We start from the raw sequence: 17,707 nt of genomic DNA on the forward strand, positions 1-17,707 counted from the left end.
ACAAGCTTTGAACAGGATTATGTAACGTGCTTTTCACCCACTGACCTGAGCGAGACAGAAGAAGATCACAGACGTGTGTGTACATCTTTTCTCAAGATAACCTTTTTTTTTTATTAAATAACAATCGTACAAAAAAACCTACATTTTCTACATAGTGGCATGACCTCTGAACATTTTAAAGGCGGACGTTTCTTCATTCATTTGTAAAAGTCACAATACAAAAGCAGGCAAGTCTTGAGAGTCACTAAAAATATAACATGCACACTCTCAGAAGCGCGCGCACACACACACGCACTTGATGACATGGTCCACTGTGTGCCGTAAGACGAGATTTGATGTTGGAAACACTAAACCAACGCACAGATAAAAGCAGACACATGCAAAGCTCAGTCACTCGTACATTTAAAAACATTCTCTATTTAAGATCATCACTATAATTCACAGTCTTGTGTGATTTCACTCTTGCTTTGTGCTTTTTGTGTCATTCTCTGCATGATGCAGAAAGATAAAACCACCTTTTTTTTACAACCAGGCTCAAGTTTCAACACCTCAGAGGATTCATTGTGTTAAGAATCATGTTAAAATGTATAATTTATCAAATTGTATTTTACTGTGCTTGAAATTTCATCTTTTATTTATTTAAGGCAGTAAAGTATGGGGACGAAAATCCGACCAGCCAGAAAACAAAAAGGCTCAAAATGGTTTAATTATTTCAAGATTTTCTTTTTCTTTAAAGAAACTGTCTGAATTTTTGGACAATATGCATATTGGATTTCTTGGAGAGAGTTTGATTAAATGACCAGTAGCACTCTTGTGTCTGTGTGTTTTTCATGTGAAGCTACAGCCAGGGCTTAGCTCAGTTAGCTTAGTTTAAAAAAAGGTTAACTAATCCACCGACCAGCACTTTTAAAAGGTCACTAATCCAGACATTATATTGTGTTTGTTAAATCAACACTAAAACAAGGTGTATAAAAAGACACATTTCCATGTTACAGCAGGTTCTGTGCCAAACGATGTCAGGACCAAGAAATAGTTCTTTTATACACTTTGATTTTTGTACAGAACAAATGAGATGAACATGATCCAGAGGTGCTGGCAGGTGGCTTCAGTTTCCTTTGGACATGTCTCCCCTTGTTTCTAGTCTCTAAAGTACTTTGATGAAAGTAAAATACTCTATGTTTCAACTTATAATTAGAAAAGATGTTGGGGTTATAAACCTTCTTCTACAGAGGTAAGGGAACATGCTTGTTTGGTGCAGATCACATCTTCATAATGTTTTCATTTTATTCAGTGAAAATGAAATCAGCGTCGAGAGGTACCAATATTCTCAGATATGTATAAACAAGAAAACAAATGGCCATTTTCCCCAGAAAGCCGAAAGATTGAACTTAACATTAATCATAAACATTCCTGCCTACAGATAATGAGCGTACTGGTGTTACCATCAGACTAATGATAACAACATACATCTGCTCATATGGTCTTGAATCGTTCCTGCAGTGAAACTATCAGCTGCAAGAAAATGGAATGGGTCTTTAAATTCCTTCAATTACAATATTTAAAACATTCTCAAACAGCAAGGAACATAAGAGCACACGGTACGACGGCGGACTGGACGATGTTTTGAGGACACAACCTCTTGCTCGTGGTCGCATCAGTTTCAAATCAAACTAACGACTGAATGTTCTGGCTCCACCATGGCCTTGATCAAACCCCCAGTGATTCCCTTCAATTTTGCACACCACAGTAACTTGAAAATATCTTTATCAAACTGTGTCTTTGTGCTTGAAGAAACCTTTAAACAGGCACTTTGCTAAGACCATATAATGGGAAGTTTGTGCTTTGAATTGATTTAGGGGGTCGGCTTTCAGTCTGTGGTCACATTTTAGGCTCATCCTGCAAAGTACTTGGCTGCAAAGACACTAACTTTACTCAGACGAAGAGGAGTGTGACGGCAGAGAGGAAGCAGAGCAGAGAAATAAAACTGTTGGATCGGAATCAAGAGACTTTACAAGACTGCGTGAGTCCTCATGACTCTCAAGACTATTGCTGAGATGGTCACAGTTAACATGCGCACAACATGGCATGTCGGAGTGTTGTCAGTGAGCTGAATGACTCCATGCAGAGTCGTACATTGGTTTCTTGTCACTTAATTTGTGGTCACAGCTGAGTGGAGGATACTGAACTCTGGGAAATGTTTTGACAGTTGGATGTGCTGGAAGGAGTCCTCACCGTGAGTGGATCACAGGCACGTCGCCCCCTCTGGAGGACAACGGAGCTGCTTCTCTATTATACAACGCAGGTAATAATATCTGCAAGTAGAAGACAAACAGAGGAAGAGAGTCAGTGAAGTTACAGGTAATGATATTAACAACACGATCAGTACAGTGTGTGACAGTGTTAGTGAGCTCATAGATGTTGGACATGATGAAGGTTGTGGTCATTATAGACAAAACAAAAAGACACAGGATGATGTAGTGTGGTTGGATATTTAGGTTCTTGTACCTTCTCCTGAGTTTCTGCACCTCTCTGTCCTCCTCCTCCTTCAGCTTGATGATGAAACTCTGCAGGACAGGCATCTCAAACTTTATATACTGCGCCACCTGGTGGACGAGAAGAGAATGTCATGACAAAGGACACAAAAGTGAGGGAAATAAAGACGTAAAGAGGTATTGGAGACAGATGCAATCATTTTGTTGGTCTCACAACATCTGTATCTCTGTATGTCTGAGTCCCCTTTAAGGAAGAAGTAGATTTACATCGTATGTGACTTCTTCCACCAGGTCTTCTTCCATGAGGAAAACCTTGCAGACCTGCTCACATGGACCCTGCATCACCCTGAGCACCAGAGGATAATCACTGCGCTTCAGTTTCATTCGCTCTGAAACATCAGACAGAGCAAAGAAATCTGGTGTGAATGACGATGGCACTGTATGATCACAAATAATAAATCAACAGAGTAATTCACACTCACCTCCGCTTGCATGGACAAGGTAGAGCGCGAAATCATCGGGGCTGTTTTCAATTTTAAACTTGTTGAGGAGGACTCGCAGCACCTGAGGTGTCCTCATGCAGCTGTTGATGCGAACGTTGGTCACTGAGCCAAAAGCAGGAGTAAACACTGCCGTCTGCAGAGAGGACAAAACAATAACATGAATGATTAATGAGCATTAATTCATGTACAGATACAGACGTGCATGAGTCGTAAAAAGCCAAATCAATCAGTGTTTTCCTTCTTATGTGTTAATTATACCCTCATTTAACAGCTGTAAGCAGCACATTAACATTTCAATGAATGATGACACGCTATCATGCATTTGTTCGGAAATCTAAGTGTTTGGAAATAACCACAACTCCTCCTGTGGCCACTCTTAAGTGGAGACTGGTGTATAATCAGATAATGATACTTTACATCATGTTTTAATGGGAGAAGATGGAATCACACCTTCTTCCAACAGCTTCTTATTAACTGTTTATATTCTGCTAATATACGCTACACTGGGGCACACCATCACCTTATGGTTGTAGAAGTGTCCGTTGATGGAGAAGCGATGGCGTCGTATCTTCCTCTGGTCGCTCGGTGACCGTCGCTGGCCCCGTCTCAAGACTCCGGCATCACTCTTTGTTCGTAGGAGCTGAGCGGAGCTCTCACTCTCCTCTGTCCAATCAACAATCATTACATTAGATCATCAGTTATTATTCAGTGTCCCCTCAGGATGTGGACTCTAAATTAAGGACGTCACATCAATGAAGGTTCCTTCCACTGTTTCTGTCATATTTGTGTTTGCAATCTTAAAAATAGCTGTTACACTTCAATATTTATATTTATACACTGAAATAAATCATGGTGAAACTATGAAAGTTAATACCATATGTACAGTAGTGAACAAAATGTGTATTTCTATTGCTGTGATAAGGACAGCATGGTGGTATTTTGTCTTAACATCCAACTGAAGAGAACTTTACAGCAAAACAAACTCTGGTCAAACTAAAAATAAGGTTTTATTCCTCGCTCACGAGAAATTGCCATTTTGGAAATGATCGGTCACGGTGTGCTTATATAAACAGTGGAGAGTTAATTAGGGATGTGGCGCACAGTGTTTTAAAGCTGAGTTAATTTGATCTCATTGAACCTAATCCAACGTTTCCTTTTTTGTCTTAACAACTGATGAGACAACAGAAATAAAACAAGTGAAACGCCCTTGACCAAGAACTGAGGTATGATGTGAACAAAATGTGTATTTCTATTGCTGTGATAAGGACAGCATGGTGGTATTTTGTCTTAACATCCAACTGAAGAGAACTTTACAGCAAAACAAACTCTGGTCAAACTAAAAATAAGGTTTTATTCCTCGCTCACGAGAAATTGCCATTTTGGAAATGATCGGTCACGGTGTGCTTATATAAACAGTGGAGAGTTAATTAGGGATGTGGCGCACAGTGTTTTAAAGCTGAGTTAATTTGATCTCATTGAACCTAATCCAACGTTTCCTTTTTTGTCTTAACAACTGATGAGACAACAGAAATAAAACAAGTGAAACGCCCTTGACCAAGAACTGAGGTATGATGTGATTACAGCCATTGGAGCACGATACAACATGTTACTATATTTACGTTATACCGTCAGTAAAGCCACTCACCGTCTGTCTCCTGTTCCATCTCACCGTTGTCCTCTGGTTGGCTGTTGGGTGGCGTCACTTCCACTGTGGGCGGGTTCTGCTCTGTCGACTGTTGACCGTCTGTGCTGTTGGGGGAACTATAATCAGGAAACAAGAGAGAGCAGAGAAGTGAGGGACGGAGAGACAAGCTGTGAAAGAAAAAGAGCACAACTGTGACGATGCAGCTGAAAATATTGTGTCGAGAATGTTGATGCTTTTACAAAATCACCTTCTTGTAACTTCAGCTTGTTGGAGTTGCTGCACTGTGTTTGAAATATGATTACATATGATTTAAATCTGACCTGTTAGTTGATGATAAGTACATTTTTTTTGCCCGTTTCTTCGAAAGGCTGTTCTTCAACATTTTCATTGATTTCTCAGAGAGAAATTCATTGATCATATCATATTTAGTGGACTGATATTTGGTGCAGATCCAAATAAAATCAGGATCTAGTAAGTTTGACTTTCATTAGGGGATTGTTGGGTGATGGCGGAGGAATGCATTCTACTGAGAGCCATTCTAGTTTTTAAGCATTCAGTCATTTACCTATTTCATAAAATGTTAAAATGTTATTTTGTCAATTTCCTATAAGTCATCGTTTCCCATTAGAAAAACTAGACATAATCTATATCTGCCCTCATTGACCTACAACGTCTCACCATTTCCGGTCAGTGATGTGTAACTGAATCTGTTCAGGCCTCTTACCCTTGACTGTCCAGATTACACCCAGAATGCCAGGATGTAGAGGAGGGGGGCGGTCGGATTCGCTCGTGGTCATCCTGCATCTGAAGCCTGATTGGTCGACGCAGGCCCCAAAAGATGTTCAGCAGGCCCTCGACAATCAGCTCCTCCTCTTCCTGATGGGAAAGAGGAGAGGTGCTGGGATCAATGCACACATGCACAGACACACACACACGCACAGACACACACACAAACACACACTCACTTCTCTGTGTCGGAGCTGTAGATTTTGTCCTTCATAGTAGAGATTGTACGTCTTCAGGTGGGAGAGGATGGTTGCCCTGGAGACAGAGATGCTGAATCACTGAGGAGGAAATGCTGTTTGAAGTAGCTCGCTGCTGATTTGGTAACATTAAACATTAAACTCACAGAAGCTTATGAGTTGTCACAATCTGATCTCACTAAAAAAACTGTGTTATAATGTTATCACTTACCACCTATATGCAACCCGGGTCTGATTTTCAAACAACCTTGTGTTTTGCCGACTCGTTAATGTTGGATACTGGAGCAAACTGGAGCAAACTGGTACCGGTTGTTTTATATTGGCTTGCAGGCCTATTGTTCTCAGGGGAGCAGAACAGAAACCTCAGTGGCTCCCTCATGGAGTTTCTTTCTAATCTTTATTCAAGAGCGAGTTCTTCTATTCTGAGGGCATTATCTTTACATTTCACATTCAGACTTAAAGCCCTCTCTGTTCTCCTCTTCAGTACCGTTTGTCTGCACTCAGATATACTGTCGCCGCTCTTTAAATATCCTGTGCTCTCAGTTTTTACTCGGTCTCAGCCTGCTTGAAACTTCTGCTCTCAGATTCCTGCTCTCGCTCTTTAAATGTTTTGTGAATCGGTCAAGTTGAGGAACTGCAGGAGTTGTGGGGCTCTACCTCATGTTGGAGCCCCGGGAAATTAGTTCCAGTGACTTATACCTCTGCAAATATTAGTATTTCTACTACAATCGATGAATCAGTCAATTAATAAATGTATGTTTGCTTGAAGGATCTTCCTTACACAATATTGTATTAAAACATAGATTCGATTTATATTTTAAGATGTGTATACAAATGTGAGATGTGTTCATGTGACGAACAGTCTGGTGTTCAGTCCTTACTTGCTGATGAACTTGTTCTCTCCAATCTGGACCCCGTCCTGTGTCTCATTCATTTTCAGTGAGCATGAGGAGCTGAGAGACAAAGACGCGACACAGAGAGTTAATCATTTTCATCCATCTGATTCAGTCTCATGACTCCTCATGACCAGCAGCGAGCACAGACTCGGAGAGAGCAACAGGGAGGGGAGAAAAAGGACTGCAGGAAGAAGAGGAGGAGGAGGAGGAGGAGGTAAAGCTCCAGACAGCAAAACAAAAACAGCGGCAGATCATATCTACTTTCCTGTCAACTATTTCCTTCACGATGAAGACAGCTGATATTAACCACCGCTATGTCTCTGGGACACAATCCCAACATTTGTGGTGTGATGGATTCAGACGGCTGCTGTCCTCACTCTCCTACAATATAATACATTTAGTCTCAATTCTTTTCTTTCTGTCTCTGTCACACAAAAACACCCGGAAACACAAAATACACACACATGCAGCTGTTATCAATGGCACACTGCCACCCCCCCCCCTTTGCCAAGTGTGCGTATGTGTGTGTGTGTGTGTGTGTGTGTGTTTGTGTGTGTGTGTGTGTGTGTGTGTGTGTGTGTGTGTGTGTGTGTGTGTGTGTGTGTGTGTGTGTGTGGAAGCCTCCTGAAAGAGATCCAGGACACACAGGCCACCTGCTGCACCAAATCATTTCTGCTTCTTAAACATGTATGATCACGCTACTGGAAGTACACGCTTTAAATTAATCTGACATATTTGCATAAACACAATCGGTAGATAACAGTCGCTGACATTAATACAATGTATGTTGTTTTTTTGTATTTGTTGCTTTCACACACAAACACATACAACAGTTAATAATTGACAATAAAAATAACATATAATTATAATGGGCCATGTTTGAAGGCAGATTGTGCATTTTCAGACTCTTTATAGAGTGTGGTTAATACACCACTTTAGTCCAGAGGGAAATATCTCATTAACGATCTGATGCATTGATATTTAATGTTGTACATATACACATGGTCTTCTAGTGATTTCCTGACTTATTGTCTAGCACTGCGATGAGGTCGACCTTTTTAATTTTTAGACAGGCGCAGTAGTTGGCCTCACATAAATTCAGCCCTGGGTTTGAACCCTGATTGGACCGAGGCCTTTCGATGAAGAGTTTGCATGTCCTCCGTGTCTGTGTTGGGTTTTCTGCAGCCACTCTGCTTCCTCCCACACGTGAATGTGAGTTTAAACAGTTGTTTATCTCTAAATAGTTGTTTCTGAGCCGTCAGCGGTGTCCTCCACCTTTCCCTCAATCCTAATAGGTCTGATGATCCTCTGCGAACATGATGTTCATATTTGTCAAATGTCTAAAGCTGCAACTACAACTTATTTTCATTATAGACTCATTCTTTCCCTACGGTGACAAAATCAAGTGGCAGACTTCAGAAACTCGTCCAAGTTGTAATTCATCATCAGGAACACGACGTCTGCATTCATTTTTCAGCATTAAATCATTTCCACCGCAGAAGTTGAATTGCCTCCTCACAGTAATTAACCCTGAGCTCAACATCAGTATCTACTCTTTACTCCTTGTCTTGGATTAGACAAGTCATTCATATTGTATGGAAATAAACAGAGGAGGAAATCAACTGTTGAACAGTGGACATTTCTAAAAACAGAAAGTCATGTGGTTTGTGGTTGTGGCCTCAAACATGTAACACAGTCAGCGTGTCTACAACAACTGACAACACACCGGTAACTGTCTGTAGCAAGAGTACGAGGGATCTTACCGTAGTGAAGACTGGGTTGTGTTGAGTCACAGAGAGATGGAGCTGGAGATGTGGAGAGAGAGAGAAAACCAGGATCAGACAGTATCCTCAGTGGTTGTTAACCTGGTGTTGATTTCAAGCGTCTACCAGGCCCTTTCTTTAAGTTTGACGGCGAACAGACGAGGAAGTGGCGGGGGCGTTTAAAGGAAGTGCTCCCCTTCCGTTAAATCGCTTCCTCATTTACTCAGTCAGTCACACAGGAAGCTGACAATCGTCCTTGCACGGCCCAAAACTTCCTCAATTCAAGAAACGCAGATGAGTTATCATGCGCCCGCAGAGGGTTTACATACACGAGCACGTGTGGAGGATCTGATAAGACCCACACACACAGTCGTCTTGGAAACATATCATACGCATAACTCACAGCTGAGTCTATAACAAAGATGCTGATAAATAACCAAAGGCTGTCAATCTCTGAAACAAAGTGTGCTCAGTTATTGTGAAACAAATTAAATATTAAACGCCAATCAGCCCAGCCCCCTGCAAGGCTCTATTAATATTTCAGCAACTATTTTAGGTCTGTAAAGCGCTCAACAGTCACCATTGACCTACACAAAGGAAATCATTAGCCTTTAATACTGTGGTCATGGTCAAGGGCAGCCACGCTCATGGTCTCATTAACAGGTGATGCCAGCGGGGGTGTGACTCGGACATTTTGATCGCCTGTGTTGTATCTTTCTCATGAAGCAACCAAATTATCTGACGAACAAAAGGGTTTGGTACATTTGTATTTTTGACTTTATCCAGATCAAGACCTCAGAGTTTTCAAACCACAGGAGACTTTTCACTCCAATGTTGATGTTGTGATATGATTCTAGATGTTTCTGGGGTTTGTGTTTATTGTAACGCTGAGACAAAGCCTCATATTTCCCCGACTGTAAAGGCTACGTGACAAAATTACTTTTTCAATACTTCTTCTTAAAGTATATGTTTGAAAATATATGATATATATAATATATGATGATTAAAGAAAGAAAATGTATCAAATGTACACACACTCACAAATAATCCATGAATTATTCCCTGGGAAAATAGTGAAAACGTCAAAGCTGCCCAATCTCACAATATTTAGGAAAATAAGAAAAAGTTCCTGGATCAGCCAATTCATGGAAATCCAGTAGTTTTTGCATAATCCTGCTGAGAAACAAACAAACCCAACGGACAGGGAAACAAAATTAGGAATCTAATGATGCAAAGTGTTGATACTCTTAAGCTGCAACCAGTTATTATTTCCATCATCAACAAATCTATAGATTTCTTTATGAATCTCTAACATTTGTGAAACAAAATGTGAATGTTAGGCCAAAGAATTTGTATATACCTTGATATTCTGAAACCAGTGATGGCTGTTGTCTGTTACAATCACAAAGACTCGATGATCTGTATACGACATTAATCTGTCCTGGATTTGAGCCGTCAGCAGAATCTAAAGGACGCCAGACAGATCCACAGACTCCCCTGTGCCTCATTACAAGATCAGCCAATCATCAGCCTCCATCTTTCCCTCTATCTCTGCGTCTTTATTCGGCTTTATCTGCTCCGTTCTTTAGTAACCACAGTGACTCGGTTTATTCGCGGCGGTCCAATCTTTCTGATCAGTGAATTCTTTCCTGGCTGCTGTCCGCCTGTTCTTCTCTTTTAGCGTTCTCCTCCGTCTCCTCCTACACCCTTGTGAGGCCATCCACCAACATGCTATTAAAACTCCACAACTTCCTGACTTTACCCCCACCCCCTCCACTCTCTCTCTCTCTTTTTCAGTGACACACATGCACGCTTGTGTTCTGCCCCCCCCGTCCCGTTTGCCTGTGAACCTCCTCTGTTAATGTCTTTGCCGGAGACGGATGATGAATAGCTCCTCTCCTCCTCCTGTTCACATTCAAACCCTCCACCACCACCTCGGCTCTAGCCTCCGCACCACCACTGCCGTCTCACTATTGTCACCATTGTCATAGCAACCCCAAAAACATCTGAGGATCAGCAACTATCCCACAGCCAAAAATACTTCATGTGTGTTTGTCTCTCCTGCTCCTACTCGGGTTGTCAAATATGACGCCAGGCTCGATCTGCATCTAAATATGGCTTCCATGTTCTCCAGATCCAGCCGGAGCTGTTCCTGCAGCTGATCTGTGTTTTTGTTCCCATAAGAATTTCATCACTCAAGCAAAACTGTAAAAAAAAAAAATCCAAAGATTGCAGCTTTTTAAAACGTTTTGGTTTTCTTAACTGAATATCTTAAGGTTTGGGACTGATCCTGTCACAATGGGCTCTATTTAGGCTACCTGTCATTTTAAAAGACCAAACCATCAACTGAGAATATGATTAGTTTATCAACCAATATGACAAAGAACTAGAATGGCCTTCTGTGTGAAACCACATTTAAAATCACTAAATGCAGGTTTTTATTTGGATCTGCGCCAAATTCCTGGACTCGCCCCTCGATCTGGATCCACACCGATATTAAATAGTTCTTCTCTGACCCATAACACATCCTCCCACCAAGTTTTGTGAAAATCCGTCTGGTGGGTTTTTCATAACAAACAGACGAACGCAGGTGAAAACCTTGTTGGCAGTTAGTTAAGTTAGTGGTCGGCCTAGTTGACTAGATGTTATTAGTGATCAGTTAAAGCTAGTTCATAGGGTTCACTTATGGAAAACAAATGCAACCCAGTACAACAGCTGTCTAATAAATCAAAATGGCTAAAAGAGGAGCTCAATAAATTTGACAGGGACCTGGACAAAGGGGCGAATGAAGGATTTTTTATCCACTTTCTTTAACATGTGAGATGGAGACGTGCCCCCCCCCCCAACATTTTCACCTATTTACCAATTATTCATGGATTTAAATCAACAAAATCTGACATATTGAGGTTATTTGTTGCAGCTTGGTTGAGGTTAAGGGACGTGTTGGGCCTTGAGAGGAGATTATGTTTTCATTGGCGTTGGTTTGTTTATTTCTTAGCAAGATTACGTTAAAACTACTGAACGGATTAATACTGAACTTGGTGGAAAGATCTGATGTGGGTCAAGACAGAAGTTATAAATGTTTTGATATGGATCCAGATCCAGATCCAGGAAGTGGATTTCTAAATGAATGAAATCAGACATGTTAAGAGAACTGGTGTGTTCACTTAAAGGTTGAGCCTTGGCAGAGGTATGAGCTCTGTTTTTGAGAAGTGCTGCTCTTTCTGGATAATGGAGCTTGTGGTGCTGTTGAATGGTTTTATTTGTATTGATTTGTCAGATGGATGAAATGATAACAGAGTAGAATTCACCTATTCTGCAGGACATTTTTAAATAAATCTGAAACATTACAACCTCCATAAACATGGGTTTTATAGAACTACAGTACTTGCAGCTGAGTGGATCTAATTACAGGCCACAACGTTGTGCATTGACTTCTTGTGAGAGGGTCTGTCCTCCTGTCTGAATGTGAACTGAGCCACTGCTCCTTATGTAACGTGTTTTACTAAAACACAGCAACACACCGTCGGTTACTGTGTCAGTTACACACCAGCTCATGCTCTGCTCAGGATTCAGCTGGATCCTCACATGAAGTGATGTGGAGCATGTCTATTACATGTATGTCAACTGCCCACACATGTATGTGATGGCTAACATTCAGATGAGTCCGTGTAGAAACGATCCGTGGGTTTTTGTTGTCAGGACGTTTTAAAGTCTAAATTGGTTTCAGCAGTGAGGATATGAAACTACACCCAGTCCACGCCATCACGATCACACGTACTTAGCTGCATCGACGCTCCGCTCGGATTCCTGCCGACTTTCGGGGCTCCTCTCGGGGCTTCACTGAACCCAGGGACGCGGGCTCTGCGGTTCTTCTCCTCGGTGTCTCGCCTCGTCCTCCCCGGTCCTTCGCATCTACTCCTCCGGTCACATGAACTCCTCTTCTCCGCTTCTCTCCGGTGGAAACAATCGCACGGGCGCGTGTTCGTCTCCTCGCGAGCTGAGAATCGGGGAGGAGAGCGCGAGAGGAACATCTGTTGTCGCGCGTGAGCTCGACGCACGGCGGCGTCGCGGGAGGGGAGGGGAGAGGGGGGGGCTGGAGGGGGGTTGGTGGCAGAGAGCCAATCAGAGAGCGACCCTGACGCCCCTTTGTTCACACTGAATGAAAACATGACAACAATAGAAGAGCCGGTGAATACTACGACTCTAGTACTAATACACACACTAACAATCTACGACTCTAGTACTAATACACACACTAACAGACTACGACTCTAGTACTAATACACACACTAACAGACTACGACTCTAGTACTAATACACACACTAACAATCTACGACTCTAGTACTAATACACACACTAACAATCTACGACTCTAGTACTAATACACACACTAACAATCTACAACTCTAGTACTAATACACACACTAACAATCTACGACTCTAGTACTAATACACACACTAACAATCTACGGCTCTAGTACTAATACACACACTAACAATCTACGACTCTAGTACTAATACACTAACAATCTACAACTCTAGTACTAATACACACACTAACAATTTACGACTCTAGTACTAATACACACACTAACAATCTATGACTCTAGTACTAATACACACACTAACAATCTATGAGTCTAGTACTAATACACACACTAACAATCTATGAGTCTAGTACTAATACACACACTAACAATCTATGAGTCTAGTACTAATACACTATGACACTATAAATAGTTCGACACTGCTTTGACCTTCTCAGAAAATAAATATATTTCTGTAGAGGAAACTTTTTTTGTCGGCAAAGTCTTAATATTTACGTCGCGATCATCGAAAGATCCTGTCTGGGAAAAAAAATAACGGGTACTAGAGCGTTTCATACTTAACTGAGAGACGTATAAGACATTTTTCCTTTTTCCTTCATTCACCGTGGTTTAAAAACAAAACTATCACCAACAGGGTCATCAAACAATAAAGACAATAGACTGCATTCATTCTGTAACACCTTATTAAATAGTTTTAGGAACAAAGAGAAAAACATTTTCTTGCTACAATTAGTTTACACAATTTAGTTTAGCAAACTTTACTCCATTAAATATACATTTCTTTTTGTTGTTTTTACATCTATTTAAAGTTTGCCAGCTCGGTCTATAATATGTACTGGTAATGTGTTAACATGGACAACGGGCAATGTTAGAGTAAAAAAATACAATATGAAAAGGTCCTAACAAACAAACTTAACAATTCCCCCAAACCACAGAATTCAAATAAGATCAAAATGCATTTACTCTTTAAATAAACAATACAACAAAATGGTGCGCTTTCCAGCATGATTCAAGATTAAAAGTTATGATTTGTTTCTTACAAATATTTACTTGTAAAAACACAAAAATTATGTATAAAAGAACAAAAACATTGAAAAAGAGAAAACACTTGACACAATAGTATATTCTTTATGTAGCATCCCCTTCAAAATAAGAGGGACTGATGTCTTTGTGTTACACACCTTATGACCACCTTCTCAAGAGCCATCTGTTGGTGGCCTCTCTGTGAGTCAAGCTTGAAAAGCATCGAGGAGTAGTGTCATGTGAAATCCAAGGTGTCTTGACTGTAACTGAACTATTTCTGTAATGACTGAGAGAAAGGAATTTGCTTGTGTATAAAATTTGAAAAGAAGACAGAATGTAACATAACCGGAGAGTTAAATCAAGAGGAAGTTGTGTTGAGGCACAAAATCATCCAACGTTCATCTTGGTATTGAAAAATAAGGCAGGTTCACACAGCTGCCAAAGACCAACAGGCTCTTAATAAGATGGCCAGCCGGTGTCTTCTCCTACATCCAGAAACGACAGTAAGAACTCCCAGGGACAAAACCAGGTACACTAAACATGAGGTCACTAGAGATGTTTAACAAGTGTGTGTGTGTGTGTGTGTGTGTGTGTGATGTTGGTGAGACAAATAAGTGCTAGTTACACAAACATGATGGGGAAACAATGTCACGTGTTGTCCATGCGCTAATGTGTGCATGTCACATACAAGAGAATTGATAACAGGTCCGTCAGACCGCTGAGACCACCGTCCGCCCACCCCCTCACTGAGAGACAGATGCAGGATGTGGTGGTGGCTCTCCGTCCTCTATGTGATCCTCACCCCCCCTTGAACAAGGTGAAACAGCCTGGGCAAGGGTTTCAAACACACCAGCTGCAGTGGTTACGTCTTATCTACAGCGGTGGTGCTGCCAGCCAACACGTACGTGAGGATGATGAGGCTTTAGATGAACAGGTTCCACACACATTAATGGTCAGGAACTAGCCAAGCCTTCTTTTAAGACTTCATCAGCTTTTATGTTTCTCTGGGATTTGGTCACATCACTGATGTCAGTCTACCCAGAATGATAACACGTGTGGGGACAATGACATTTGAACAAATTCATATTAAAATCTGTGACCGTAATAGGAATTTTAGCTGCGGTAGCTCTGTAAACATTTTCATCTGACTTTATTGCAACTGCATTCTGATAAGGATGGCTGAAAATTGTGCTCACAATAATATTTAGTCAGGGTTCTCATGTTATCATTCCAGGCAGACATTAGACCTTAGCGAGATCACAAAAACACAGCCCGCTGGGAAACATGCAATCTGTTTCTTTCTTTCCACTAAACTTTGCTTAGTGATCAAATCCTGAGAGTAACAGAAAGAGAGACGGGGTCTTAAATGTGGCTAAAGCTAACGATGCTATCAGAGACTGAGGCCCTAAATGTTCAGAACAAAACAGTTAAGTCCTCAGGTCACCCAAAAAAAAAAGTTCACACTGACAATGAATGTGGATAAGCACATAACAGGGTTTGAGCTCAGTGAGAATGAGTCAGTCTGACCCCGATCATCTTGGCACCATTACGTGTGCAAACAGTACGTGTAGGTAAAAAGGCCCTGACTCTGAAATTTGAATAAATCATCCAGTTCCACATTTTTAAGTGCATCTCTCTTTATATTAACAATGTGATAGAAATGGAATGAAATGGAAGCAGCGTACTTTTTTAGTTTACAGTAGAGACTGACTTTAGGAAAGGTGGTTGTCCTTAGGTGAGTTTCTCAAAGCACCAACTGCAGCTGAGGGAGGAGCAGTACGACATCATCAAACCTACTTTTCCTTTTGTTTTTTAAAACAGGGCATTAACAAGTGAAATAATAAATATATTTTAAACATTGTACAAGAGGCAAATAAACCTGCCTCAAACAATCGCTAAACATCCACTTTTTTCTCATAAATAAATAAATAGCTTTAACAGATGAGTTAAAAAAGTGAGAAATTTGGAGATTTGAAACTAATTTTGTTCCCCCTCAGAATAAGGAATTTTGGTTTATGGTTTAAGAACAATAAGAAGCGGAAATAAAGACTTTTTTTTTTTTAGCATTTTGGTTTGATCTCAATAAGGCCAGGCTACTAATGTTTAGTAGTTCATTTTAAGCTGTTATTTTTTTATTCCTGCATTTACTCAAATTGTTATCTTGCAAATTCTCATCTGGTATTTTTCAAACTGTTGATTTTCTTTCTGTTAAAGAAGCCGAGACACACATACGAGTCGAGTTAGAGACGTCACTCCTGGGGTGGATGGTGTTCAGGCTGCTGATGCTCTGAAACAGTCTGAACTACAGCAGTGAACTAACTGATGAGAGATGAGAGTGGGAGGGGACACTGTTAAAAAATGCAAAAATTGTATTAATGACATCAGCGACGATCATGATTGGCTGCTTCCAAAAAACACAATGTGTGACTGGAGTCAGAACAATTAATTAATGTTAACTCTCAAAATTTCTGTTATTACATTCAAATATTCAAAATCAACATCCTTACTTCTGAGTACGATTACGTAAGGGCTCACTGAATGCAATGATGGAAAAACCACATTGGTTTGGATAGTCGCGGGGGGGGGGGGGGTAAATCCTACATTAACACACATTACTGTTAAACATAGGACATGTGCCTGAAGAGAGATATTTAATTCTGAGGCCATGTGTTTATGTTACTGTGGCTTTTGCTCAGGCATTATAAAAAGCTTGATTCAAAATGTGCCTGCAGAGATGTGCAATAAGCAAATTCAGGTTATGAGATAAAAATTGATTTTAATTCTCTTCTGAACTGAAGTATAAAAAAGTCCCATTCGAGAGTCCAATGAGTCTCGGTGTGTCCAGGTAAACTAAGTGTTTTGGTCTCGTTAATTAATGATGCATAATACTGACGTAGCAAAGACACGTAAACTGGAAGGTTTGTAGATTTTTGCCCAGTGGGAGATCTAGTGAATATCTGCACTAATTTAAAAAGTGAGATTCTTCAGCATGAGATGAGATGTGCTGGGTCTCTGAGGAGTTTTACTGAAGAAATGGAGGAGCGACCTGTGGAGGGACATTCTACATTTGAACTCAGGAGGCAGATAGTGCAAAATAAATTTCATAATCACTTTGCATGAGTAAGGGCACCTGACTAAAAATTTGACTCGGTCTGCATGACGCCCCAACGTGCATTGTCGCTCTTGTTTTGTGGTGAGGCTGTTGGTGTATGTGCATGCGTGTGTCTCTAATGCTGTTGCATAATGAGTCTTGAGGCAAATGATTTCTAACTAAGTAAATAATTTTGCATAATCCTCAATTGACATAATCAGATCTACCGTCGCGCTCAGTAGAATGTGTGTCAGAAACTGACATGGCCAGTAGTAGTTAGCAGTAATAACGAGTCAGTGAATCCACAAACATTCAGCTTTGATTGTTTGACATCCATCGCTCTCGTTCTGGATTAAAGTGCCGCCATCTCTTGCTGCATATTGTGGACATATGCACACACACCAATTCATCTCTGTGTGGTGATGACATCTTGGAACATGCTGTGATTTACTGTAGCATGCTTAAAACCAGCGTAGTGGGAGGCAGAAAAAGACTGACACAAGATAAAGAAAACACATAATGACGAGGGGATGGTGCGTCACATTTCTTCCAACCAATCCTGCACCGCTTCTGTCCTCCACTCTTCCATCCTTTCATCTCAGTGTACCATCCCTTGCTTCCCATTGCCCATAAGCCTGTTGGCTATACCCGACTCTCTCCTGGTGCCCCGCCTCCCTCCCCTCCCATTCCTCCTCCCTTCACCCCATCTCTATGTCCCATTCTGCTCCTGCAGGATTCCTGTAGCCTCCCCCACTGGTAGCCTGTGAATGCAGGGCTGATGGGGATGTACTTGAAGATGGAGTGTCTGCGAATGAAGTCCATTCCAAACGGCAGGTCATATGATCTCATCCCTTCCAGTTCCGCTGTGCTGAGACCAGAGCCAAGCTTCAGCTTCTTGACGCCTCGCTCTTCAGGGGTACCTGACAAGACAAACGAGGAGTGAATAATCAAAACCACGAAGGACAACATGAGTTTCCCT

General features: G+C 41.1%; 2 protein-coding genes across 5 annotated transcripts in view; both read right to left on the reverse strand.

Annotated features, from left to right (window-relative positions):
* Nucleotides 1–78: 78 nt before the first annotated feature.
* On the reverse strand, nucleotides 79–12,343 carry rassf2b (Ras association domain family member 2b). 2 transcript variants are annotated; one of them, XM_020099365.2, is made up of 11 exons: nucleotides 12,064–12,343; nucleotides 8,283–8,324; nucleotides 6,505–6,576; nucleotides 5,606–5,681; nucleotides 5,365–5,516; nucleotides 4,641–4,756; nucleotides 3,516–3,658; nucleotides 2,975–3,128; nucleotides 2,760–2,881; nucleotides 2,506–2,603; nucleotides 79–2,312 (listed from the first exon to the last, which is right to left on the reverse strand). In XM_020099365.2, exons 3-11 carry the CDS (start codon nucleotides 6,555–6,557, stop codon nucleotides 2,243–2,245), a joined length of 984 nt encoding a protein of 327 aa, XP_019954924.1. In that variant the 5' UTR covers nucleotides 6,558–6,576; nucleotides 8,283–8,324; nucleotides 12,064–12,343; the 3' UTR covers nucleotides 79–2,242. The 2 variants fall into 2 exon arrangements, with proteins under 2 accessions (XP_019954924.1, XP_069379142.1); XM_069523041.1 differs by lacking the exon at nucleotides 12,064–12,343 and adding an exon at nucleotides 9,643–9,661.
* A 936-nt stretch (nucleotides 12,344–13,279) lies between these two features.
* slc23a2 (solute carrier family 23 member 2) overlaps nucleotides 13,280–17,707 on the reverse strand; it is a 32,609-nt gene continuing 28,181 nt past the window's right edge. For all 3 annotated transcript variants that reach the window (XM_020099294.2, XM_020099293.2, XM_069523038.1), the window contains one exon: nucleotides 13,280–17,648. In XM_020099294.2, coding sequence (XP_019954853.1) covers nucleotides 17,371–17,648 — 278 coding nt within the window. In that variant the 3' untranslated portion in view covers nucleotides 13,280–17,370. The remainder of the gene's footprint in view (nucleotides 17,649–17,707) is intronic.

The sequence above is a fragment of the Paralichthys olivaceus genome, chromosome 4 (genome assembly GCF_024713975.1).
Source record: "Paralichthys olivaceus isolate ysfri-2021 chromosome 4, ASM2471397v2, whole genome shotgun sequence".
Lineage (NCBI taxonomy): Eukaryota > Metazoa > Chordata > Actinopteri > Pleuronectiformes > Paralichthyidae > Paralichthys > Paralichthys olivaceus.

Coding starts and splice junctions, on each gene's coding strand:
- rassf2b (XM_020099365.2), bottom strand. CDS start 6,557: ATGAATGAGACACAGGACGGGGTCCAGATTGGAGAGAACAAGTTCATC. Junction 5,682..6,504: donor GAGAACAAGTTCATCAGCAA/GTAAGGACTGAA, acceptor CTCTGTCTCCAG/GGCAACCATCCTCTCCCACC. Junction 2,313..2,505: donor GTGCAGAAACTCAGGAGAAG/GTACAAGAACCT, acceptor TTCTACTTGCAG/ATATTATTACCTGCGTTGTA.